Below are 26,733 nucleotides of genomic sequence, written 5' to 3'. Positions count from 1 at the left end.
ACAATTATGTTCGTATGTGCTGATGAATGATCATGCATAAATCCCCAAAAACAGCTCTCCTGAGCCTGACTATATTGGGCATGTTCTGCCTTCTGGGCGGTGCAAAACCCAGGCATACATGACTCTCTAAATGCCTGAAAGTAGTTTTTCATTTCTTCCAAGTACTTCGAAGTCATTCCTTAATTATTAGTTAAGTTATTCCTCATTTCTTCCAGGCAATTGAAGTCAATTCTAGTGTTTCCAGGAAGTTGAAAATTCCTTGTTTAACTGCCTGGAAGTAATTCCTTTATTTCTTTTAGATAATCAAAGGGATTTGCTCTCAGTTTTGGACAGTAGAAAGTCCATGTATATATATGTTGCTTCGACTGCCTGGAAGTAGTTTCTTATTTGTTCCAGGCCCTTAAACCTTTTTATTGCATGTTCAATTTGATCTATAAATGCATTAAAACAATCTAAAAATCAAAATAATACTTTCTTTAGTTCCGTAACAAGCATGCGCAGCATGAATCGGGTTTGTTCGGGAATCCTCAGACCTAAGGTCACCTGCAAAAGATTCTGTTTGCTCGAGAAAACTCGGATTTCATCCCTTAAGATTGAGAGTAATGAGTGTTCAGTAATTAGTAGAAAAGTATAGCGCCCTTGGTGTTCTAATTAATTTTTATGAGCGTTTTTAGTGTGGTTTTAGTAAGTGACAAATCAGTGCTTGTTTCTTTACAATTGCACGCAATTATTTTCTTGTGGACATTTAACAATGACAGAAAAATTCGGTTTTGGAATTTGCATTGGAATTTGCATATTAAATGTATTTTTGCGTTTTACCGCTTTTACATTAAAATACACGATTTTTCTAAAATTTTCTTACCAAATAAATCACGTTTCTAAGGCGTTAAAATTAAAATAAGTAGACGATTTTTCCAAACAAATAAATCACAATTTTAAGGGATTTAACTGTAAATACATGATTTTTACAAATGCGTACACATGGTCTAACCTTAAATATAAATTGTGGTGAATTTATTGGCTAAATTCACACTTAAACAAAACAAAGCATAACTTCTTCACACGTAAACGAAGCTGGAATTTATTCCGTTTTGAATAAATTCTGGAATATTCACCTGGACTTGGAGAAACAAGTCAAGGGTGGTAATACGTCTTGAAGGGGGCGGGGGAGGGTAAGTTATCCATAACTTCTGAGCCTCTGATCGTCGTGCTCTCATCTCTCTTTTCCTTTCTTGTATATAACTTTATGTTTCTTTCTTATTAGCAGATTTATTCACTGCATTTTTGTACATTGGTCTCTTTGCAAAGAATAGACGAGATGATTTGTATTTCGCTATAAATCGATCACACTTTTAGGTACATAAAAAAATGGACGGGGGCGACAGTAAAAGGACGGTCATCCCCCGCATGATGACCCTTCGCTCGTGCCCCAATAACTCGCTAATTAAATCAACGTAATCGCTACCGCCCCCGTATACTAATTAGTTCTGAATATTTACACTTTAAAGGGTACCTTCTGCGGGGATAATTGGGAAATCGAGTGAGTAGACACGTGTCGTTTTCAGTTTTTTCGCTTGGGCAGTATTACGCTTCCGTTCATTAAGTACAGAGTGTAGCAGGAACCCTTTCAGATATCCCACTTCTGATTTGTCAATTTCTGTTGTAAGCATATCCACGCTATCAAACATCTTGCTTACTTACAGCATAAAGAACTTAAGTCAACTTGTCTTAAATCGCACTCATTATCCCTTCAATAAACAAGAAAGACAGAGAAGAAAAACCGGACCGCACATGCAAAACTATAAAATTTCAGAAGTGGGATTGAAGGCACGTCATATTAAACGATGAGCGAAATAAACCGCGACATGACGACGTCATCATTATTTCCCACCCTCCGCCCCCTTGTCGACCCAAATTGTTTGCGAATTGTCGAAACTGTGGAGGCAATGTTAATTTCATGAATAATGGAAATGGTGCATGGATACTCTTGTCGCTATGAGGTAAATTTTCGAGTGAAACGTTTTAATTTTAAAAAATGTTTTATTTATGACCTAAATATGACTAAAATCACTTAAATACTTCCTAATATTAAACCCGACCATTCTGGAAATGCTTTGGATAGTTTCAAAGTTCACGTTGCACTTATACTTGCGGCCATCCAAGGTACTCGGATCGGATACAAGGGTTAACAGTTGCAACTCGACCAAACTGGAAACCTGGACCAACAGATGGTTGTTGAACCCCACTTTATCCTCCAAAATGGAATAGAAAATAGCCAAAAGTCGATCTAGAGTAAAAGCGTTCGGGCCCATCTGAGTATTCAGCTGCTCAGAAACTTTGCTTTTCTTCTTAACATCTTGCTGAGTTTTCCTCTTTTTACCGTGGAACTTCATAAATAGCCTCTTGTCGTCCTTCAGGGAGTTATAGCTGGCCAAATAGGCCGAGATCAGTAAATATTTCCCGTAAAACGGCAACTCCAAGTCCTGTGCCGGATTGTTTTTCTTCGTCAAATTACCGTCGCAGAGTCGTAAGTATAAAACTTCCGCGGAAGCGGTGAAAGTTGGCGAGATGCGCCTCCATAGGGCCATATAATCGTTTACGGTCAACTCCTCTTTGACGATCGGCTCGCAGTAAACCAGAAAGTTTTTACGGCTCATGTAGCGGAGTTCGCGTAAATCACGACAGGCGCGATAAAAAACCGATAAGAAAACGTTTAAATATTTCCGGTAAAACTCCCGATCGAACGTCAGGGAATCACCGAAGTTTTCAGTCATTAGCTGACGCACGTGATCGAAGTCCCTCGCTAAAATATCCAGCAGTGAGTCCTTCGTGTACTGGGGAAAGTGGATCTTAATTGGCTCCACTACGTTGAGCCGATAGTAATACTTTTCAAACACAATTTCCGATAAGAAAATCACGGAAATCGGTATTTCCGTTAACTCTGGTAAAGTGAGGAAGGCCGGCAGTAGATTCGCCTCCATGCCCCTCAACTCCTCCGCCTTATCGACCACTATAACCGAATTGCTCAGGTTTATCTCGACGTTTTTTAGGCACGAGATAAACTCCATTAAATTGTCGCATTTTGCGTACGGTGCCCCGGATTTCGGGTCGATCCTGTGGTCCATCAGTTTATTTAAGATGCTCTCAAAGAGTATCTTGGACGTGTAGCACTCTATAAGGTTTATGGTGGCATGGCGAACTTTTAAAGTCTCTAAAAGGGAGTTGACTATTGAGGATTTTCCGGAGCTGGCACCACCGCATATGTAAACTGAATGAGGAAATGGTTCTGCTGGGGTACCAAATAGTTGCCAAAGTTGCTCGATTTCGGTTTCTCGTCCTGGGTATGAGTGTTTTAGGGTGGATAGGGGGTCATCCATAGCTCCTGAAACTGAAAGTAAATATTGATAAGTAGTTGAAAGCATTAGAGGAAACTACTACTTAAGTACTTATTATTCTCTTATCGTATTGGTTCTGGAACATTGGGACATTTCAAATAATATTCCTTACAAGTAATTTTTAAAGCTTTCTAGGCATTTCACACAATTTACCTGTTTTATAAGGCATTAAAGTAAATGTCTATTTTATTCCAGGCATTTGAAGTCATTTTTTTAATATTTTCCAGGCATTTGACGTTTGCTGGAATTACCAATAATTTTCCGTGATTTTTCAGACCCTCCAACCCATTTTTAATGCCTTTCAGTTATTTGTTATTATTTTATTGTTTTACAGGAATGTCTAGTAAATTTCCGTTTTGTTCCAGGCATTTTAGTCTAATAATTGGACGCCATTATTTCGGCTTTCCAGGGATTTTAAATAAAATTTGTATTTATTCCAGGCATTTGAAAAAAATTGCGTTTAATATAATTTATCATGGAAAATCTAAGAAATTATTAAATGAAAAATGCCTCCACAAACCTGAAATATTATTCAAAATCCTTAAAAACATGAGAAATTACTACACAACCTGGAAGACTATTTGAAATGCTTGGAAGACCTACGAGGTTATGTTGAATACCTGAAGAACGTACAAAGTGAGTGCAAAAGCCTGGACATTTTTTAAATGCCTCGATGACATAGAGATCAAGGAAAACATGAAAAATTACTCCAAAAGTTCTTTTTCAATTGCTAGAAAATCAGGTAATCTTTATAGTCACAAGTATTTTAACGGAATTTTGTTTGACTTGTGGAACTATGGAACTTCGTGAGGTACAATTATTTATCAACAAAACCCTTGGGCTAGGACTCATTAATTTATATGAGGATTCACGATGGACTATATCAAAGCCTTTGAAGAAGTCATTAACTTGAATACTGTTGTTCATTAACTTGAAATCACTTTTTACATAAGAAATTCATTGACCAGCTTTCTCCTTGCAGCTTCTCATCTAGAGGTGGTGCATTTTGAGTCCTGGAAGGAACAGAATGTTCCATATATTTCTGTGCAAGTAATCTAGTACAAATACTTCTCAAAAAATTTGGTGCAATTCATCGGAAGTACTCAGAGGTGAGTTTTCATACTTCAATACTCTAAAAGAAAACACTGATAAATCCAAATAGAGTTGAATCTGACCTTTAGAATGACAACATAGGTGCTCCACATGAGTCCATACTTGCCCCATTATTATACTATTCATTAGTGACTTGGCATTACCTGATATTACTAGAAAGTTTGTCGATGATACTTCAGTGGGAATAGCTGCACTGTAACAACAGACTCGGATGAACAAAATTAATGCAGTATGTAACTGCATGAAGCATTGGTGGTCAACTAACCAACTCATCTTATAAACAAAGAGAAGATCCAAATGCATTTCTAAGGCTAATCTTATAAATAGCTTTAACATGGTGAAGTTCTTGGGCACATATGTAGTGTAACCTACTATTTTACTTCATATTTACTATGTGATGGCATACCTATCTTACATCATGCTATAGTTACAAGACATCAATATAAATAGAGTGTTTGTAGCTCAGAAATGAATCATTCGACTGACGTTTAAAATCACAAGAATCCTGTCGGGAAGGTTTCAAGGAGCATAAAATACCACTGATGCTCGGTCTATGTATTTCAAAACTCAACTAAATTCACTAACAATGATGTGCTGCACAACTACAGTACAAGAAATTCTAATGACCTTGTTTCACCAAGACATAAAACTTCACACTATGAAAAGTCTCCCCGCTATGCCTGTATCAAAATATACAATCAATTGCCAACAATGATCAGAGAACTTAAAATTGTTTAACCAGTAAATGTTTTAACTGAAAAGTTAAGAAATACTTTGCTTAATTAATAATCTATGATGTCGTGATTGTGTGTAAGGCTTGTCCATGTTTTTATTAGTATTTAACTTCTCATTTGATTTATGTTAATATTGACAAAAGAGCTTTGTATGAGATTTAGTAATTAATGACCTCACTGCGGTAAAAAAATGGGAATTTATCAAACAGTTTAGTTATGTTATAAATAATTTTAAGTGATATAAGTAGGGTTCGGGACCAGATTAAGGCAAATAGTGGATTTTCATAATTTAACTCTCTGATGACTGGACCAATTAGTTAGAAAAAGTATAGGCTTCATTAAAATAGTTAAGAAATATACAAAAAAGTACTAAAAAGACAAGAAATTCAGTGAAACTGGGATTGGAACTGAATACTTCTGACTACTATCTGTATGATGAATATAAGTGAAACTGACCTTATTTTACTAAGAAATCCTCCTTAATTGATAGACTTTTAATTGTGTAGAGGTAATTAAACACCTTCCAGGCCTTATTTGCTTACATTCTTAACAAAAATCGATTTTTTGGTCAACTGCCTAAGTTCAAAAACAAACTAAAAAAGTGAGGTTAGGTGAGGCGTGTCTCCTGTTTAACCTATCCTAATTGAATATTAAATAACTTCCTAGGGTTTTAACCACTGATTTACTTAATTTATAATATTAAATGACAACAGAGACAACCAATTGGTTGTCTCTGATGACAACAAAACGTTTAAAATAGAGTAAAATTGCCATTTTTTAGACACTATGATGTACATCAAATTAAACACACCGAACTTTTTGGCGCTAAAAAGTGACATATAGTGGCGTTCATAGGCAACCCACGTTACTCTGGTAGTGACTTTAGCGTTTCTTGTATTAGATGTATTGTATTCCCTGCCTAGTAAATTTTTACAGTTTTATACTTAATTTATTATTTTAGGCATTTGCAATAACATATAGGTTTTTCATAATAAAGTTTGTAATAGCTGTTAAACTTTTTATCGGTAATTATAATGTAGGCAATCCATGCCTTTGGCCACTATACGATAGATGGCCTGCAGATCCAACGGACCAGTGTAAAAAGGGCGGCATATTTAAAATTGTTAATTTAATATCTATATATTGTGTAAATTTCCATGAAATAGATATTCATTTATTTAATTGAATGCCACTTTAAATATAAATTTCCCATTGGAGTAAAACAAGCAATAATATAACAAAAATAACACTATACGACAGATGGCGTGCAGATTTAAGGAACTAACTTTAAGATAAAAATGGCGGTATATTTAAAATTGCATAATAAATTATGTATTGTGTAAATTCCCATAAATGAATATCTATTTAATGGAATGCCATTTTAAATAAAAAATTTCTCACAGGAATAAAACAAACAATAAAATAACAAAAATCATTTATTCACAACAACGCACGATTTGCCTTATAAATACGTTATTACAGTAAATAAACATATTTTAATAATAAATAAATAGATTTTTACATTTGCTGCTATATTTGATTTTTTTGCTTCGTTACATTGAGCAACTGGGATTATTTTTTTATATACAATAATTGCACTTTAACCTATTGATTTACACGACATGGATATTAATATGTTTAGGTATTCTTGGTTGATAAATCCGAACCTTATGTACATACAACACACAGGCAAAACAATAATACAATAAAATTAAATCACAGATAACTAAACATAAAATAGTTGCACCGATAAAGCGAAACGAATTTTTCGAAAAAATCACAGTGACAGTTTTGACAGGTGTCACAACAAGACAGCTTTGACAGGTGCCAAACGTCATTAAACAAAACGGTTGCCTAACAAGCTTACTACATTCAAAATGACGGTTTTATTATTCCTCTTCTTAGGTTATGTTGTTTTAACAACACAATTAGGGGCTATATACAATTTAATATATACATAATAAAACGCTTGGCGTTGTTATCGTCATCACCCGTATATTCTGACCAATCGGAGACGTTTTCTATGGTCGTCTCATCGTTTTCTCCTTGTCGGGCAGAAGCTGAACCTCGGAAAGAGGAAACAATGCAACGACAAAAACCTGAAAAGAAAAATGTGACGTCATTAAAGGAAATTGGCCGTTTATTGCCAGTCATCGGGTAAAATAGGGAGCATGAGGGGGGTGAAAGAAGGCAGAGGGGGAGGGGGTCTCTTTTGTTACCCCGAAATTAAATTTCTTCGTCTTTTGTTCGTTTCTTAATTGTCTTTTTATGTTTTTTTCTGTTCCTCTCTCTAACACACACTTTCTCGATTGATTGTGATGAGTTATATATATGTGCTTAATTCTTACCTGTTTTGGTCATAAGTCTCATCGAAACCGTCGATTTTGACCACGTTCCATTCATCCTTGATTTTGGCATAACTGAACGATATCTGGAATTAAAAAAAAAAAAACAATTACTGTAAAAGATAACGAAGAAGATGGACGTCTATTGGGTCGCAGTTATTGAAACTCATTTCCTTTCGTTGTTATTTTTCTTATTTTCTTTAGGTTGAAAAATATAAATTGAGCGACCGAGAAGGAGCGTTTATTGTATATTGACAGGCCGGGCGATAATACGACCGGAGACTTAAGTGTCATAATAAGGCAAAGCAAGTTGACGGTTTTGACAATTGAAAGATGTCATTAGTGTCATAAAGCGACAAGGAAAACTGACAGTTTTGACAAGTGAAAGATGTGGTTAGTGATAATGAGGCAAGGGAAATTGATAAGCACTAAACGTTATCATTGGTGTCAAAGTGACAATCGTGCAAACAAATGGAAACTTTTGATTGTGGGAGGGTTCTGACTTAAATTAAATGGGTAAATTTTCAAAACAGTTATCAAAAAGTGAAAGAGCTAATAATTTAAAAAAAAAAAAATGATTTTTTTTTTAATTTTTTGAAAAAATTTAAAGAAATAAATTAAAAAAAAAATATATATAATATATAAATAAAAAAATAAAAATTTAAATTTAAAGAAAAAATTTAAAGAACCAACAGTTTCTGCTATTTTTAATTTTTTTTTTAATTAAAAATTCTGGACATATGCCAAGAAAATTTTATCGGAGAAATGTTGAGAAAATTCCAATTTAGCCGAAATTTAAATTAAAATCCCAAAAAAACCAAAATTCACCAAATGAAACATATTTTAAAATTTATTTAATTGAAATTTTGAAAATTCTTCAAGGCATACCAAGTTTTTGGAACAATTTTCAAAAATCGCTGGCAACCTGGAAATAAATCAGAATTTCAGAAATCAAAAATATCCCATGAAGAAAAGCGGTGTTTACTAATTTTTAAAAACTTCACAAAAACTCAATTTTTTGAAGGTTTCAAGCTTAAGAACTCTTCCAGTCATTAATTTTCGAAAGAAAAAGAGAACTTTTTAAAAATTGGTGGAAAAACTGGAAAATAGATAATTACAATAAAAAATTCCTAAGGCCACTAGTTTTGAAAAATCTTAAATACGAAAAATTAAATTAAAAGTCAAATCTAAAATTAAAAATGTTTAATTATTTGAAGAAATTTTGATAAGGGTGAAACGCGTAGAAATTTGGTAGATTTTCGTTGGATCAAGGCATTTTCAAATATCTATACAATTTTTTGAAAATTTTCGAATTTTCTATACCAAGGCATATAAATTCAAAATTCAAAAATTTCTTTTGAATTCTCGAAAAACCTTGACAAAAGTGTGAAAGTTCAGTGAAGCTATGAAAAATAGTTTTACCTTGAAGAGTCAAATTTTTTCCAAAAATTTCCTCAATTTTTTCAAGACTTCTGAGGAAAAAAAATGAAATTTTCAAAATTGTTTAGCAATTTATTTTTTGAAAATTTAGGAAAAGTTTGAGTTGAAAGAAAAATTGAGTTTGGGCCTTAAATTTGGGTGAAAAATCAACTTTTCTACGTATATTTTAGTAGAAAAGTGTGCGACAGACAATAATAGAACTGGAGGAGTAATTGCTTTAGTAAGAAATGATTTTCGATACAAGTTAAAAAATGTGCAATGTGTTGAAAATGTTGTTTGGTTGTTGTCCTTGGAACTGTCCTCGTCTGGTGTAAAGTATTTGTGTTCTGGACGTATCATCTGACATTTCTTATGTGCTTTAATGTTGTCAAAACTATTCTTACTTTGGTAAATTCTCTTTTTTATACTATTTTATCCTTTTGTTTGTAATTTATGTATTTCAAATAGAGCCTTTAGCAATTCCTAAAATTAATGACCCAAAATTCCAGGTGACAAATATCTTTTACGGACTTTAAATAATTTGTAATTTTCTGGGATTCGGTAGTCAATTCTTGGCATTAGATGTGTTCCAAGCCTCAAATGTTTATCATTTTTGAATATTAAGCATAATTTATCATGTTTTTCAGATATTGAAAAGAATATCTCTTACCTTTTAAGAATTTGATATACTTGTCAGTTATGTTACCCAAAAATAAAAACCCAAAAAAATAAACCCAAACACGAAAATATCTGCACCGAAGTTGGCAAAAGAAATTGAGAAATATTTACGAAAAACAGTTAATCCTCAAACAGTCAGAAATTTTCTAAAAAAAAATAATACTCATAGTAGAGTGGCTCGAAGAAAACCTTGGATCAGTAATTTTTTATTTTGGAAGGACGTAATTTTTACAGATGAGAGTAAATTTTGTATTTTCGGATCAGATGGACAACAACGGGTGTGGAGAAAGCCCAAAGAACAAAATGTACGAGCCACAGTAAGGCACGGAGGTGGTTCAGTCATGGTCTGGGGGTGTATGTCAGCTGCAGGTCCTGGAAATCTACATTTTATAGAGGATATAGTGGATCAGAACATGTATTTGGACATACTTAAGCAGAATTTGAAATGCACATTTGAAAGTTGCTATAAGAAACCATGAAATTTCAAACAAAGAGCAATTAAAAGTAGTGATTCAAGAAGAATGGTTTAAAATATCACCCGAATATTGTGAAAAATTGATGCGATCAATGCCCAATCATTTGGCAGATGTTATAAAAAATAAAGGACTACCAATAAAATATTAATCTCTTTTTTATGTTTTTTTCCTGTATATTTTTAATGGTGTACGAGTTTCATTTTGAGTTGTAAAATCGAATGTAAATTTAATTTTCTCATTTTTCTTAAAACTTCTTTTTGTAAAAAATATATTTTTGTAAACAAATAAATAAAATGTAAAAGGTGTACGAGTTTCATTTTGACTGAGTGTATACTATGTGCATTGTTGGATCTCCGTAATAAAGAACTGATAAAGAAATGATAATCAAATAAATAAAATTGCCAAAGCACGAAAATCAAAATGATTCCTCAAAATTTACAAAATGATCCTCAAATTTGGGTGAACTGAGGAAATTTTCACAAAAAAAAAAACAAATTTTAGAAAATTGATAAAATTCTCCCAATGAAAATGTACAATATTTTAACACGTTTGTCGTTTTTTAAAAATGTTGAAAATTTTGCAAAAATTGTTTTTCTAATTTTTGAAATTAATCTTTTTTTTGTGTTAAATTTTGAAATGTCTCCAAAAAATGTAATTTTCTTAAGTATTTTGAAAATTAATAGGGAATCCTTGAGGTCAGGGCTTTTTTATATTTCATTTTTTCGATCAATTTTTGAAAATCATCGAAATTTTTGTCAAAAACCGTGCCCCGAAGAATTTTCAAACTTAAAACCTTAAAAAAATTGAATGTTTATGAAATTATTGCAAATTGGTAAACATTGCTTACATTCATGGAATTTTTTTGGAATTCTGCGTTATTTTCAATTTTCTAGCGATTTTTGAAAATGTTGACATTTTTTTCTAAAACCTTGTACTTTGATGGTTTTTCACAAATAAAATACCCCTAAAAAAAAAAGGATTTTTTGGCAAATCCTGACTTTTCTTTCGAACCTATAGTGCCATGAAGATTTCTCAAAATAATAAACAAATAAATTTCAAAATATGTTTCGCATGTTGTATATTGGTTTTTTTGAATTTTGCCAGTTAGAAAAATGAAGAAGTTTCCGAAATTATCACGAAATTTTAATAAATTGAGAAAACATTTACAATTAGACACGAAAATCCTAAAATCAAGAAATTTCCAAAGCACGATGTCCAAAATAAATATTTTCAGAGAAATTGAATTTTTATAATCATGGAAAATCTACGACAAACCAAAATGTTCCTTTAAATTTTGAAAAAACCCCGAAAAGATGTTTATAAAAAATTGAGGAATTCTTACCTGATCCTCAATAAGATCCCTCCGGATGAACTTCATCGGCTCTAAATGCGAGTGAAATTGATCTACGACCGTCAGAGGCTTCTTGAGGAGGTGCTCTAAAAAATTCAAAAAAAAAATAAAAAATTAATTTCTCCATTATTTCAATCAACACGCCTTACCTATAATATATCCCATGGTGACATCATCGGGAAGCCGAATCCTTTCACCAATACTGATAAATTTACCATCACTGAAAAAAACAACAACAAATAAATAAAATATAATAAACAAATAAATTATGTACAGATATAATGGGCGTCGGCTATTCTAAAACGAGCAAACAAAATATTCCTTTCTCCGTATATTTCCACTTTCAAATTTACGCCATCAAAAGCAGGTCACAATGTAATTTAGATTTAAATTGCAGATACAATAATGTAAAATTATAATATAAGGGTGGACCAAGAACGATTGTTCAGGCATATAGATTTCGGGATCATAATCAAGAAATATAATAGTTTTTATTAAATTTTGAATTACGTAACCTGTTAAATTTTCCACTTTCCTTTGAATTATTCATCAAAATCACGACAACAAAGTTGGTTTTCTATAGACCAATAGGCACCAATCATTTCCCACCCTGTATATGTATGCAAGCGGGTAAAAAATTAACCAAAAAAAAAGTTTATGGACTCGATGCAGATTTTTGCTGAGTTTCCCACTAACAATCGCTGAGTCGCGGTAAAGTAAAACTTTATACCACCCCCGGATAGGAAAGTTTCCCTGGGAATCGATGATAAACGAGCCGAAGTTTAAGCGGTATTAAATTCGATGATCGGTGAATGTGGATTATTACGGAAGTTTCCGATAATGCATGACGGGATTTTTGGAAGTTTGAATATTTTATTCATGTAGACGAGATCGACTGTCAGACTTTTGATTTTAACGAAATTTGACAAATTTTGAAAAAGAAGGGAGTTTGAAATTTTTGAGTTGTAAAGAGAGAAACTTAAGATTTTCGACGTTCTACGAAAATAAAAAAAAATCCTGCTCTCAATCGTAATTAATACACGTTTAATTAAAATTATTTAAATAAAACTATATTTTGAAATTCTACGAGTAATTAAAAAAATTATTATGTAAACTTACTTGTAATCTTATAAAAACCTCCTCTAATGTGTATATTTAATTTATTATAGAAATTCCAATTAATTTAATTCATTTTAGAGCTTTAATTTAACAAAAAAATACATTTTATTAAATTCGCAGTTTGGTTTTATTTAATAGAGAAAAATTGTTAACATCTTAAATAAAATTACACCTCAACTAATTAATTAATTTGGCAATGACGTTTAACTCGGGATTACTTTGTGGACTAATTAATTAATGACGTTTAAGTTAAAGTTATTTTACTATTCCAGGCAGTTGAGCCATAGATTTTTTTAAAATTATAAGTACCTTAATTAAAATTGTACCTTAACTGTACATTACATAGATTTTGTGTAATGTACAGTTGTAATGTACTTGCACAGATTTCGTACTAGGGCAAAAATTTTATTTAAAATTGTGTTTCAAGTTACAGTAATAATTAATTAATGAAATTTAAATTTAAATTATTTTATTATTCCGGGCAGTTGAACCATAAATTTGTTTTTAAATTATAAGCCTCCTAATTAAAATTGTACCTCAACTGCCTCGACTAATTAATTAATTCATTACTATGATGTTTAAATCAGAATTATTTTATAATTCCAGATAGTTGATGCATAGATTTCTTATAAGGGCAAATAATTTAATTAAAATTATATTTCAAGTTACAGTACTAATTAATTAATGAAATTTAAATTAAAATTATTTTATTATTCCAGGCAGTTGAGCCATAAATTGTTTTATAAAGTATAAGCCTTCTAATTAAAATTGTACCTCAACTGCTTTGACTAATTAATTAATTTGTTAATAGGACGTTTGAATCGGAATTATTTTATAATTCCAGATAGTTGATGCACAGATTTCTTATAAGGGCAAATAATTTAATTAAAATTATATTTCAAGTTACAGTTCTAATTAATTAATTAAATTTAAATTAAAATTATTTTATTATTCCAGCCAGTTGAGCCATAGATTTTTTTTAAAGTTATAAGCCTCTTAATTAAAATTGCAACTCTAGTGCCTCGACTAATTAATTAATTCATTAATATGACGTTTAAGTCGAAATTATTTTATAATTCCAGATAGTTAGCCATAGATTTTTTATAAGGGCAAATAATTTAATTAAAATTATATTTCAAGTTACAGTACTAATTAATTAATGAAATTTAAATTAAATTTATTTTATTATTCCAGGCAGTTGAGCCATAGATTTTTTTTAAGTTATAAGCCTCCTAATTAAAATTGTAACTCTACTGCCTCGACTAATTAATTAATTCATTAATATGTTGTTTAAATTGGAATTATTTCATAATTCCAAATATTCGAGCCATATATTTCTTATTAGGGCAAGTATTTTAATTAAAATTATTATTTGAATGTCCAGGGCTAATTAATTAAAGACATTTAAGTTTAAATTGTTTTACTATCCCGGGCAGTTGAGCCATAGATTTTTTTAAAGTTATAAGCCTCCTAATTAAAATTGCAACTCTACTGCCTCGACTAATTAATTAATTCATTAATATGACGTTTAAATCGAAATTATTTTATAATTCCAGATAGTTAGCCATAGATTTCTTATAAGGGCAAATAATTTAATTAAAATTATATTTCAAGTTACAGTACTAATTAATTAATGAAATTTAAATTAAATTTATTTTATTATTCCAGGCAGTTGAGCCATAGATTTTTTTTAAGTTATAAGCCTCCTAATTAAAATTGTAACTCTACTGCCTCGACTAATTAATTAATTCATTAATATGTCGTTTAAATTGGAATTATTTTATAATTCCAAATATTCGAGCCATATATTTCTTATTAGGGCAAGTATTTTAATTAAAATTATTATTTGAATGTCCAGGGATAATTAATTAAAGACATTTAAGTTAATATTATTTTACTATTCCAGGCAGTTAAGCCTAAGATTTTTTTAAAAATATAAGCACCTTAATTGAAATTGTACCTTAACTGTACATTACATAGATTTCGTGTAATGTACAGTTGTATTGTACTTACACAGATTTCTTATTGGGGCAAATATTTTAATTAAAATTAAATTTTAAGTTACAGTACTAATTAATTAATGAAATTTAAATTAAAATTATTTTATTATTCCAGGCAGTTGAACCATAGATTTTTTTAAAAGTTATTAGCCTCCTAATTGAAATTGTAACTCTACTGCCTCGACTAATTAATTAATTCATTAATATGACGTTTAAATAGGAATTATTTCATAATTCCAAATAATCGAGCCATATATTTCTTATTAGGGCAAGTATTTTAATTAAAATTATTATTTCAATGTCCAGGGCTAATTAATTAAAGACATTTAAGTTTAAATTATTTTACTATCGCGGGCAGTTGAGCCATAGATTTTTTTCCTTGAAGTTATAAGCGCCTTAATTAAAATTGTACCTCAACTGCCTCGACTAATTAATTAATTTGTTAATATGATGTTTAAATTAAAATTATTTAATAATTGCAGTTAAGCTATAGATTTTTTTATTAGGTCAGGAATTTTAATTAAAATTATGTTTCAACTGCCAGGACTAATTAATTAATGACATTGAAGTTAAAATTATCCCTCGACTAATTAAATAATTTCTTATTGACATTTAAATCGGAATTATTTCATATGTTGATCAGGCTTACATGGGATTTCAATTAATTTTAAATTACAAACATTTAGTTAAAATCCTAATATTACATTTTACAGATGTTAGTTAAGAAAAAAATATTCAAATTAAATTGAATTTACGGCTTAGCGTAACTCCTTAACTTACACGAGATTTAATTAACATTTTAATTTAAGTTTAATTTTGGTTAAATTCCTACAAATATATTTTATATTACATGCTTAATTTACAGTTTAATTTACTTTAATAGAAATTTCATAATTATAATATTTTTCACGATTTCTTTAAAAAAAAATTAAAATTAAATTAACAGTTTAATTCAAATTCTATAAGAGCTTCATTAATTTTAATTAAACAGCAATTCTAATAAATTTATTTTAATTTTCAGGCTTTAGTTAATAAAAAAATTAATTTAATTTAATTTAATTTACTTACACGGGGTTTAATTTACAATTTATTATAATTTTATGAAATGTTATTTACAAAATTAATTGAACTATAAATTTAACAGTTTAATTTAAATTTAATTTCATAAAACTTTCATTAAATTTTTAATTTTTATTTATTTGCGATCTCAGTATAGAAAAAATTGAAATTAAATTTAGAGTTTCATTTAATTTTACGTAAAATTTATTAAATTACTTTTACAGAAATTTTATTAATTTAATTTGAGTTTAACAGCCCCTAGTTAACAAAAAATAATTAAAATACCATGGAATTTCATTTAAGTTTAATTTTCCAAATTTCTAGGACTAATTAATTAATGACGTTTAAGTTAAAATTATATTACTATTCCAGGCAGTCGAGCCATAGATATTTTAAAAAATATAAGCACCTTAATTAAAATTATACCTTAACTGTACTTTACATAGATTTTATGTAATATACAGTTCTATACTCACACAGATTTCTTATTAGGGCAAATATTTTAATTAAAATTATATTTCAAGTTACATCACTAATTAATTAATGAAATTTAAATTTAAATTATTTTATTATTCCAGGCAGTTGAGCCATAGATTTTTTTATAAAGTATAAGCTTCCGAATTAAAATTGTAGTTCTACTGCCTCGACTAATTAATTAATTCATTAATATGACGTTCAAATCGGAATTATTTTATAATTCCAGATAGTTGATGCATAGATTTCTTATAAGGGCAAATAATTTAATTAAAATTATATTTCAAGTTACAGCACTAATTAATTAATTAATTAAATTTAAATTTAAATTATTTTATTATTCCAGGCAGTTGAGCCATAGATTTTTTTTAAGTTATAAGCCACCTAATTAAAATTGTAACTCTACTGCCTCGACTAATTAATCAATTCATTAATATGTTGTTTAAATTGGAATTATTTCATAATTCCAAATATTCGAGCCATATATTTCTTATTAGGGCAAGTATTTTAATTAAAATTATTATTTGAATGTCCAGGGCTAATTAATTAAAGACATTTAAGTTTAAATTGTTTTACTATCCCGGGCAGTTGAGCCATAGATTTTTTTCCTTGAAGCTATAAGCCTCTTAATTAAAATTGTGCCTGAACTGCCTTGACTAATTAACTAATTTCTTACTATGATGTTTAAATTAAATTGTTTCATAATTGCAGTTGAGCTATAAGTTTTTTTATTAGGTCAGGCATTTTAATTAAAATTATGTTTCAACTGCCAGGACTAATTAATTAATGACATTGAAGTTAAAATTATCCCTTGACTAATTAAATAATTTCTTAATGACATTTAAATCGGAATTATTTCATATGTTGATCAGGATTACATGGGATTTCAATTAATTTTAAATTACAAACATTTAGTTAAAATTCTAATATTACATTTTACAGATCTTAGTTAAGAAAAAAATATTCAAATTAAATTGAATTTACGGCTTAGCGTAACTCCTTAACTTACACGAGATTTAATTTACATTTTAATTTAAGTTTAATTTTGGTTAAATTCCTACAAATATATTTAATATTGCATGCTTAATTTACAGTTTAATTTACTTTAATAGAAATTTCATAATTATAATATTTTTCACGATTTCTTTTAAAAAAAATTAAAATTAAATTAACAGTTTAATTCAAATTCTATAAGAGCTTCATTAATTTTAATTAAACAGCAATTCTGATAAATTTATTTTAATTTTCAGGCTTTAGTTAATAAAAAAATTAATTTAAATTTACTTTTTAATTTAATTTACTTACACGGGGTTTAATTTACAGTTTATTATAATTTTTCGAAATGTTATTTACAAAATTAATTGAACTATAAATTTAACAGTTTAGTTTAAATTTAATTTCATAAAACTTTTATTAAATTTTTAATTTTAATTTATTAGCGATTCCAATACGTTTATTTGATGATGCAGATCTCAGATTAGAAAAAATTGAAATTAAATTTAGAGTTTTATTTAATTTTACGTAAAATTTATTAAATTACTTTTACAGAAATTTTATTAATTTAATTTGAGTTTAACAGCCCCTAGTTCAAAAAAATAATTAAAATACCATGGAATTTAATTTAAGTTTCATTTTCCAAATTTCTAGGACTAATTAATTAATGACGTTTAAGTTAAAATTATTTTACTATTCCAGGCAGCTGAGCCATAGATTTTTTAAAAAATATAAGCACCTTAATTAAAATTGTATCTTAACTGTACATTACATAGATTTTATGTAATGTACAGTTGTAATGTACTTACACAGATTTCGTACTAGGGCAAAAATTTTAATTAAAATTGTGTTTAAAGTTACAGTACTAATTAATTAATGAAATTCAAGTTAAAATTATTTGATTATTCCAGGCAGTTGAGCCATAGATTTTTTTATAAAGTATAAGCCTCCGAATTAAAATTGTACCTCAACTGCTTCGACTAATTAATTAATTTGTTAATAGGACGTTTGAATCGGAATTACTTTGTAATTCCAGATAGTTGATGCATAGATTTCTTATAAGAGCAAATAATTTAATTAAAATTATATTTTAAGTTACAGTAGGTACTAATTAATTAATGAAATTTAAATTAAAATTATTGTATTATTCCAGGCAGTTGATCCATGGATTTTTTTATAAAGTATAAGCCTCCGAATTAAAATTGTACCTCAACTGCTTTGACTAATTAATTAATTTGTTAATAGGACGTTTGAATCGGAATTACTTTATAATTCCAGATAGTTGATGCATAGATTTCTTATAAGGGCAAATAATTTAATTAAAAATATATTTCAAGTTACAGTACTAATTAATTAATGAAATTTAAATTAAAATTATTTTATTATTCCAGGCAGTTGAACCATAAATTTTATTTTAAGTTATACGCCTTCTAATTAAAATTGTAATTCTACTGCCTCGACTAATTAATTAATTCATTAATATGACGTTTAATTCGGAATTTTTTCATAATTCCAAATAATCGAGCCATATATTTCTTAATACAAAATTAATTGAGCTATAAATTTAACAGTTTAATTTTCAATTTAATTTTATCAAACTTTCATTAAATTTTTTATTTTAATTTATCAGCTTTTTTATCGGATTTCAATAACTTTATTTGATTATACAGGTCTCAGTTCAGAAAAAAATGAAATAAAATTGAGAGTTTTATTTAATTTTACATAAAATTTATTAAATTACTTTTCCAAAAATTTTATTAATTTAATTTGAGTTTAACAGCCCTTAGTTAAAAAAAAATTAAAATACCATGAAATTTAATTTTCATTTTCAGACTTACACGGGGTTTGATTGAAAGTTTAATTTTATTTAGGAGAAATTCGAATAAATCAGTTTAATTTTACAGGGGTTTAACTTATATTTTAATTTAATTCCTATTTTATAAAAGTTCCATTAAATTATAAATTTTAATTTAACAAAAGTTTTAATTAACTTATTTAGTTTCACAAGCCTCAGTTCAGAACAAAAAATTAAATTAAATTAACAGTTTAATTTCAATTTAATTTAAATTTCATTATAATTCCATTAGATTTGTATGTTTAACCGCAATTCCAATAAATATATTCTTAATTTTGCAGATATCAATTAAGAAAAAATTATAATTGAATTTACAATTTTTTATTTATTGTTTAATATTTAATTTCCGCATGTAAGTTTAATTAAATTTATTTTATTTAGCTTAAGCTGAAAATAAAATTAAAGAAATTAAGTTTGCTGTTAAATCTAACTTAATTTTTGAATTTTAATTTTATAAAAATGCCATCAAATTTAATTTATTTTACAGGAATTAAAAAAAAGTAAAATTAAATATACTTACATGTTATTTAACTAAATTTTCTAGAAATTTCAATGAACTGGTTTCATTTTACAGGCTTTAGCTTAAAAAAATTTAATGGAATAAATTCATAATTTAATTTAAATTTAATTTTATAAAAGTTCAATTAAAATTATAGTTTTAACTATATAGAGTTCACTATTTAATTTTACATTCCTCAGTTCCAAAAAAATAACTTATTTAATTTTAATTTAATTTGTCAATTTTAATTTTATAAAAGTGCCATTAACTTTAATTTATTTTACAGACATCAGTACAGAAAATAAAATAAAAATTGATTATTCTTACACTGGGTTTGATTTTAATTTAATTTTATTTTAATTAATCCATTTCAAAATTAATAAAAAAAATAAATAGGCATGATTTTTAATTAATAATATAGTTTGAATTTTACAAAAATTCCAGTAAATATTTCACTTTAATTTTAACAGCAATTTCAATTACTTTATTTCATTTTACTGTCTCCAGGTAAAGAACACTGAAACTCATTAAATTTAATTTTATTCAATAAAAAATTCCACTAAATTGTTAACAGAAATTAATTAAATTTTCAAATAAATTGATAAGGATTTTAATTAAAAAAATAATTTTACAAAAACTTCATTACATTTATTATTGTTTTTCTTTTTAAATAAATTCATTATCAAAAACTAAACTATTGAACAATGAAACTCGTTCAGTTTTCCCTGTATATCGCATATCGGACAACAACAAACCGAGCCCCCAGTTCGGACGGACAAAATTGAAGTTTCACCGTTTAAAGTTTCATTACAATTCGCTGATGGCGCTCGTAGGAAAAGTGGAAACTCACTCGACCGTACGTACGGTGATAAAACACCATTTCCCTTCAAACGGGTCAAGAGAGACATAAAACACTCGATAAAACGACGCCTTTTTCCTAGTACATTATGTACATTATATATGTGGGTTTTCTTCTATAGGTATATAACAAGAGCCAAAAAAAAAAATTAAAAATTTTTCCTTCCGAATTTTCTTTATTTTTTTCGGTATCCAGTTTCTTAAAGGTCGAAATTGAATTTCCGATAATCGAGGGGCGTCCAGACAAATGACGGACAGCCGAGGCAATTGAATAGGGATCACGGATCCATGCATTATTTATCCAGATTTCATGACTTTCTGGATACGGATGTGAGATGAAACGAGTGGGAGGGAGAGATGATTGAAGTGGCTTAAAGAAAACCTATTAAGCTTTTGTAGACCCATCGATTATCTCTCTCCCATAACACCCATACGGTACCGACGGTAATTATCGAGAAGTAAAAAAATCGTATATTGAAGGTGTGGCCTTTAAGTGGTACCCACTATGTATGTGGGTACCGGTAAGTACTCCAAATGGTAGCGTTAATAATTGGAAAAAATTATATGGATGTAATCACGTCTGTTCCTATGAAACCCGGCCGTTTTTTCGCTTGATCGCCTCCATTATATTCATAAATCGGTTAACCACAAGACGAAATTGAAATTTTCTGATCGGTTTTTCGAAGCGGAAAAATGATCAATTTGGACCGCTTTTGATCTGAAACGACCGTCTACGGTACCCAGAAAGTAATTTTATTTATTTAGATACAGGTACACATTCACAGCAATAGCACTACACAACTTAATTTTTTACCTAATACTAAACATATTTTGCCAAAAATATAAACCAAGGATCTGTGTTCTGAATGGCTATTATAGGCATAAGCTTATCAAAGAAAAACTGAATAATAACACATTCTCATTCAAACTCAAACACTAAAATAAAATATAAATACATAAGAGAAACACTAAAAAATAAAAGTCTAAAGAGATGCTTGTATGGACAATCCAGTAATTTATTTAAACGATTTACAGCAAGAAATTATGCGTTATTACATTTTTCTAATAAACATCATTAAACATAAATCATCTTACAGCTTTACAGTACAGTTGTTCCACATTTAAGAGGTTACTTTCTTGGAATAATAATTGGCTCGGATATCTTTTTATTTTAAACAGAATTATTTTTATTATAGATTTTTAAGCAACTAGTTAAGACATTCTTGCCGGTACTACCTCAAACAATTATGGCAATAATTGATAAAGAGACTGTACAACAAGAAAAAAGTAAATTGTTTTTAGGAGTTGTTATTTTTGTAGTGACATACTCCAAATGTTAAACATTCATCTATATAGATACCCGAATACATACACCCATATCAGGTCCACAATCTGCACTGTGGATTTTTAATTTCTAAAAAGGCACTACAGCATTTTTGTTTTGAAATAGCATTCCATGCCCTTTTAATAGTTGTCTCCCATGTTTCGCTTACAACCAAAACTACAGTATCATCAGCAAAACAGTATACCTTACCCTCATCCAAAATCGAAAGTACGCCATCAATATAAACATGACTTTATGAGGTTATTTGCAAACCCCCTAATTCTCATTTTGTTCAGCTCCTCTAGTAAAATATGACGCGCAATAGTATCAAAGGTCTCGGCCAAATCCAAAAATATTCCCGGCATTTCTTAATTTTTCGAGGAGACTCGAGGAGATTGCCTGGACGTAACTTCTCACTTTTTTTTTAGACATTTAACTAATTTCTTAATTTTGTCCAGACAGTTGATCAGGCCCATTAGAAATTCACTTTATAAAAGAATAAGCTTAACTTCCTTGAAAAATTCTGTTTTTATTCAAGGCAGTTGATCAGATTTATCAGAAATTCAGTTCAAGGTAGAATAAACTTAACTTCCTTGAAGTATTATATTTTTATTCCAGACAGTTGATCAGGCTCATTAGAAATTCACTTTATAAAAGAATAACCTCAACTTCCTGGAAGAATTCTGCATTTATTCAAGGCAGTTGATCAGGTTCATCAGAAATTCATTTGGTAAAGTAACAGTCTCAACTTCCTGGAAGAATTCTGTTTTTATTCCAGACAGTTGATCAGGTTCATCAAAAATTCATTTGGTAAAGTAACAACCCCAACTTCCTGGAAGAATTCTGTTTTTATTCAAGGCAGTTGATCAGGTTCATCAGAAATTCACTTTATAAAAGAATAACCTCAACTTCCTGGAAGAATTCTGTTTTTATTCCAGACAGTTGATCAGGTTCATCAAAAATTCATTTGGTAAAGTAACAACCCCGACTTCCTGGAAGAATTCTGTTTTTATTCAAGGCAGTTGATCAAGTTCATCAGAAATTTACTTTATAAAAGAATAACCTCAACTTCCTGGAAGAATTCTGTTTTTATTCAAGGCAGTTAATTAGGTCCATCAGATATTCATTTCAAGAAAAAATAACCTCAAATTTTTGGAAGAATTCTATTTTTATTCCAGACAGTTGATCAGGTTCATCAGAAATTCATTTGGTAAAGTAACAACCTCAACTTCCTGGAAGAATTCTGTTTTTATTCAAGGCAGTTGATCAGGTTCATCAGAAATTCACTTTATAAAAGAATAACCTTAACTTCCTGGAAGAATTCTGCATTTATTCAAGGCAGTTGATCAGGTTCATCAGAAATTCATTTGGTAAAGTAACAACCTCAACTTCCTGGAAGAATTCTGTTTTTATTCAAGGCAGTTGATCAGGTTCATCAGAAATTCACTTTATAAAAGAATAACCTCAACTTCCTGGAAGAATTCTGCATTTATTCAAGGCAGTTGATCAGGTTCATCAGAAATTCATTTGGTAAAGTAACAACCTCAACTTCCTGGGAGAATTCTGTTTTTATTCAAGGCAGTTGATCAGGTTCATCAGAAATTCACTTTATAAAAGAATAACCTCAACTTCCTGGAAGAATTCTGCATTTATTCAAGGCAGTTGATCAGGTTCATCAGAAATTCATTTGGTAAAGTAACAACCTCAACTTCCTGGAAGAATTCTGTTTTTATTCAAGGCAGTTGATCAGGTTCATCAGAAATTCACTTTATAAAAGAATAACCTCAACTTCCTGGAAGAATTCTGCATTTATTCAAGGCAGTTGATCAGGTTCATCAGAAATTCACTTTATAAAAGAATAACCTTAACTTCCTGGAAGAATTCTGCATTTATTCAAGGCAGTTGATCAGGTTCATCAGAAATTCATTTGGTAAAGTAACAACCTCAACTTCCTGGAAGAATTCTGTTTTTATTCAAGGCAGTTGATCAGGTTCATCAGAAATTCACTTTATAAAAGAATAACCTTAACTTCCTGGAAGAATTCTGCATTTATTCAAGGCAGTTGATCAGGTTCATCAGAAATTCATTTGGTAAAGTAACAACCTCAACTTCCTGGAAGAATTCTGTTTTTATTCAAGGCAGTTGATCAGGTTCATCAGAAATTCACTTTATAAAAGAATAACCTCAACTTCCTGGAAGAATTCTGCATTTATTCAAGGCAGTTGATCAGGTTCATCAGAAATTCATTTGGTAAAGTAACAACCTCAACTTCCTGGAAGAATTCTGTTTTTATTCAAGGCAGTTGATCAGGTTCATCAGAAATTCACTTTATAAAAGAATAACCTCAACTTCCTGGAAGAATTCTGCATTTATTCAAGGCAGTTGATCAGGTTCATCAGAAATTCATTTGGTAAAGTAACAACCTCAACTTCCTGGAAGAATTCTGTTTTTATTCAAGGCAGTTGATCAGGTTCATCAGAAATTCACTTTATAAAAGAATAACCTCAACTTCCTGGAAGAATTCTGCATTTATTCAAGGCAGTTGATCAGGTTCATCAGAAATTCACTTTATAAAAGAATAACCTTAACTTCCTGGAAGAATTCTGCATTTATTCAAGGCAGTTGATCAGGTTCATCAGAAATTCATTTGGTAAAGTAACAACCTCAACTTCCTGGAAGAATTCTGTTTTTATTCAAGGCAGTTGATCAGGTTCATCAGAAATTCACTTTATAAAAGAATAACCTCAACTTCCTGGAAGAATTCTGCATTTATTCAAGGCAGTTGATCAGGTTCATCAGAAATTCATTTGGTAAAGTAACAACCTCAACTTCCTGGAAGAATTCTGTTTTTATTCAAGGCAGTTGATCAGGTTCATCAGAAATTCACTTTATAAAAGAATAACCTTAACTTCCTGGAAGAATTCTGCATTTATTCAAGGCAGTTGATCAGGTTCATCAGAAATTCATTTGGTAAAGTAACAACCTCAACTTCCTGGAAGAATTCTGTTTTTATTCAAGGCAGTTGATCAGGTTCATCAGAAATTCATTTGGTAAAGTAACAACCTCAACTTCCTGGAAGAATTCTGTTTTTATTCAAGGCAGTTGATCAGGTTCATCAGAAATTCACTTTATAAAAGAATAACCTTAACTTCCTGGAAGAATTCTGCATTTATTCAAGGCAGTTGATCAGGTTCATCAGAAATTCATTTGGTAAAGTAACAACCTCAACTTCCTGGAAGAATTCTGTTTTTATTCAAGGCAGTTGATCAGGTTCATCAGAAATTCACTTTATAAAAGAATAACCTCAACTTCCTGGAAGAATTCTGCATTTATTCAAGGCAGTTGATCAGGTTCATCAGAAATTCATTTGGTAAAGTAACAACCTCAACTTCCTGGAAGAATTCTGTTTTTATTCAAGGCAGTTGATCAGGTTCATCAGAAATTCACTTTATAAAAGAATAACCTCAACTTCCTGGAAGAATTCTGCATTTATTCAAGGCAGTTGATCAGGTTCATCAGAAATTCATTTGGTAAAGTAACAACCTCAACTTCCTAGAAGAATTCTGTTTTTATTCAAGGCAGTTGATCAGGTTCATCAGAAATTCACTTTATAAAAGAATAACCTCAACTTCCTGGAAGAATTCTGCATTTATTCAAGGCAGTTGATCAGGTTCATCAGAAATTCACTTTATAAAAGAATAACCTTAACTTCCTGGAAGAATTCTGCATTTATTCAAGGCAGTTGATCAGGTTCATCAGAAATTCATTTGGTAAAGTAACAACCTCAACTTCCTGGAAGAATTCTGTTTTTATTCAAGGCAGTTGATCAGGTTCATCAGAAATTCACTTTATAAAAGAATAACCTTAACTTCCTGGAAGAATTCTGCATTTATTCAAGGCAGTTGATCAGGTTCATCAGAAATTCATTTGGTAAAGTAACAACCTCAACTTCCTGGAAGAATTCTGTTTTTATTCAAGGCAGTTGATCAGGTTCATCAGAAATTCACTTTATAAAAGAATAACCTCAACTTCCTGGAAGAATTCTGCATTTATTCAAGGCAGTTGATCAGGTTCATCAGAAATTCATTTGGTAAAGTAACAACCTCAACTTCCTGGAAGAATTCTGTTTTTATTCAAGGCAGTTGATCAGGTTCATCAGAAATTCACTTTATAAAAGAATAACCTCAACTTCCTGGAAGAATTCTGCATTTATTCAAGGCAGTTGATCAGGTTCATCAGAAATTCATTTGGTAAAGTAACAACCTCAACTTCCTGGAAGAATTCTGTTTTTATTCAAGGCAGTTGATCAGGTTCATCAGAAATTCACTTTATAAAAGAATAACCTCAACTTCCTGGAAGAATTCTGCATTTATTCAAGGCAGTTGATCAGGTTCATCAGAAATTCACTTTATAAAAGAATAACCTTAACTTCCTGGAAGAATTCTGCATTTATTCAAGGCAGTTGATCAGGTTCATCAGAAATTCATTTGGTAAAGTAACAACCTCAACTTCCTGGAAGAATTCTGTTTTTATTCAAGGCAGTTGATCAGGTTCATCAGAAATTCACTTTATAAAAGAATAACCTTAACTTCCTGGAAGAATTCTGCATTTATTCAAGGCAGTTGATCAGGTTCATCAGAAATTCATTTGGTAAAGTAACAACCTCAACTTCCTGGAAGAATTCTGTTTTTATTCAAGGCAGTTGATCAGGTTCATCAGAAATTCACTTTATAAAAGAATAACCTCAACTTCCTGGAAGAATTCTGCATTTATTCAAGGCAGTTGATCAGGTTCATCAGAAATTCATTTGGTAAAGTAACAACCTCAACTTCCTGGAAAAATTCTGTTTTTATTCAAGGCAGTTGATTAGGTCCATCAGAATTTCATTTCAAGAAAAAATAACCTCAAATTTTTGGAAGAATTCTGTTTTTATTCAAGGCAGTTAATTAGGTCCATCAAAAATTCATTTCAAGAAAAAATAACCTCAAATTTTTGGAAGAATTCTGTTTTTATTCAAGGCAGTTAATTAGGTCCATCAAAA

At 29.6% G+C, this 26,733-nt stretch overlaps 2 protein-coding genes across 2 annotated transcripts in view; both read right to left on the bottom strand.

Moving 5' to 3' along the window:
- Window positions 1–2,020: 2,020 nt before the first annotated feature.
- Window positions 2,021–5,970, bottom strand: LOC126746415 (origin recognition complex subunit 5). The gene is made up of 2 exons (XM_050454673.1): window positions 5,699–5,970; window positions 2,021–3,388 (listed from the first exon to the last, which is right to left on the bottom strand). Exon 2 carries the CDS (start codon window positions 3,375–3,377, stop codon window positions 2,052–2,054), a length of 1,326 nt encoding a protein of 441 aa, XP_050310630.1. The 5' UTR covers window positions 3,378–3,388; window positions 5,699–5,970; the 3' UTR covers window positions 2,021–2,051.
- A 690-nt stretch (window positions 5,971–6,660) lies between these two features.
- LOC126746517 (fringe glycosyltransferase) overlaps window positions 6,661–26,733 on the bottom strand; it is a 120,360-nt gene continuing 100,287 nt past the window's right edge. The window contains exons 7-10 of the mRNA XM_050454824.1: window positions 11,661–11,731; window positions 11,503–11,597; window positions 7,591–7,673; window positions 6,661–7,341 (exon numbers count right to left, since the gene is read on the bottom strand). Coding sequence (XP_050310781.1) covers window positions 7,275–7,341; window positions 7,591–7,673; window positions 11,503–11,597; window positions 11,661–11,731 — 316 coding nt within the window. The 3' untranslated portion in view covers window positions 6,661–7,274. The remainder of the gene's footprint in view (window positions 7,342–7,590; window positions 7,674–11,502; window positions 11,598–11,660; window positions 11,732–26,733) is intronic.

Source organism: Anthonomus grandis, chromosome 17 (genome assembly GCF_022605725.1).
Source record: "Anthonomus grandis grandis chromosome 17, icAntGran1.3, whole genome shotgun sequence".
Classification (NCBI taxonomy): domain Eukaryota; kingdom Metazoa; phylum Arthropoda; class Insecta; order Coleoptera; family Curculionidae; genus Anthonomus; species Anthonomus grandis.
The sequence above is the reverse complement of the archived record's forward strand: the minus strand, read 5'-3'. Positions and strand labels throughout refer to the sequence as shown.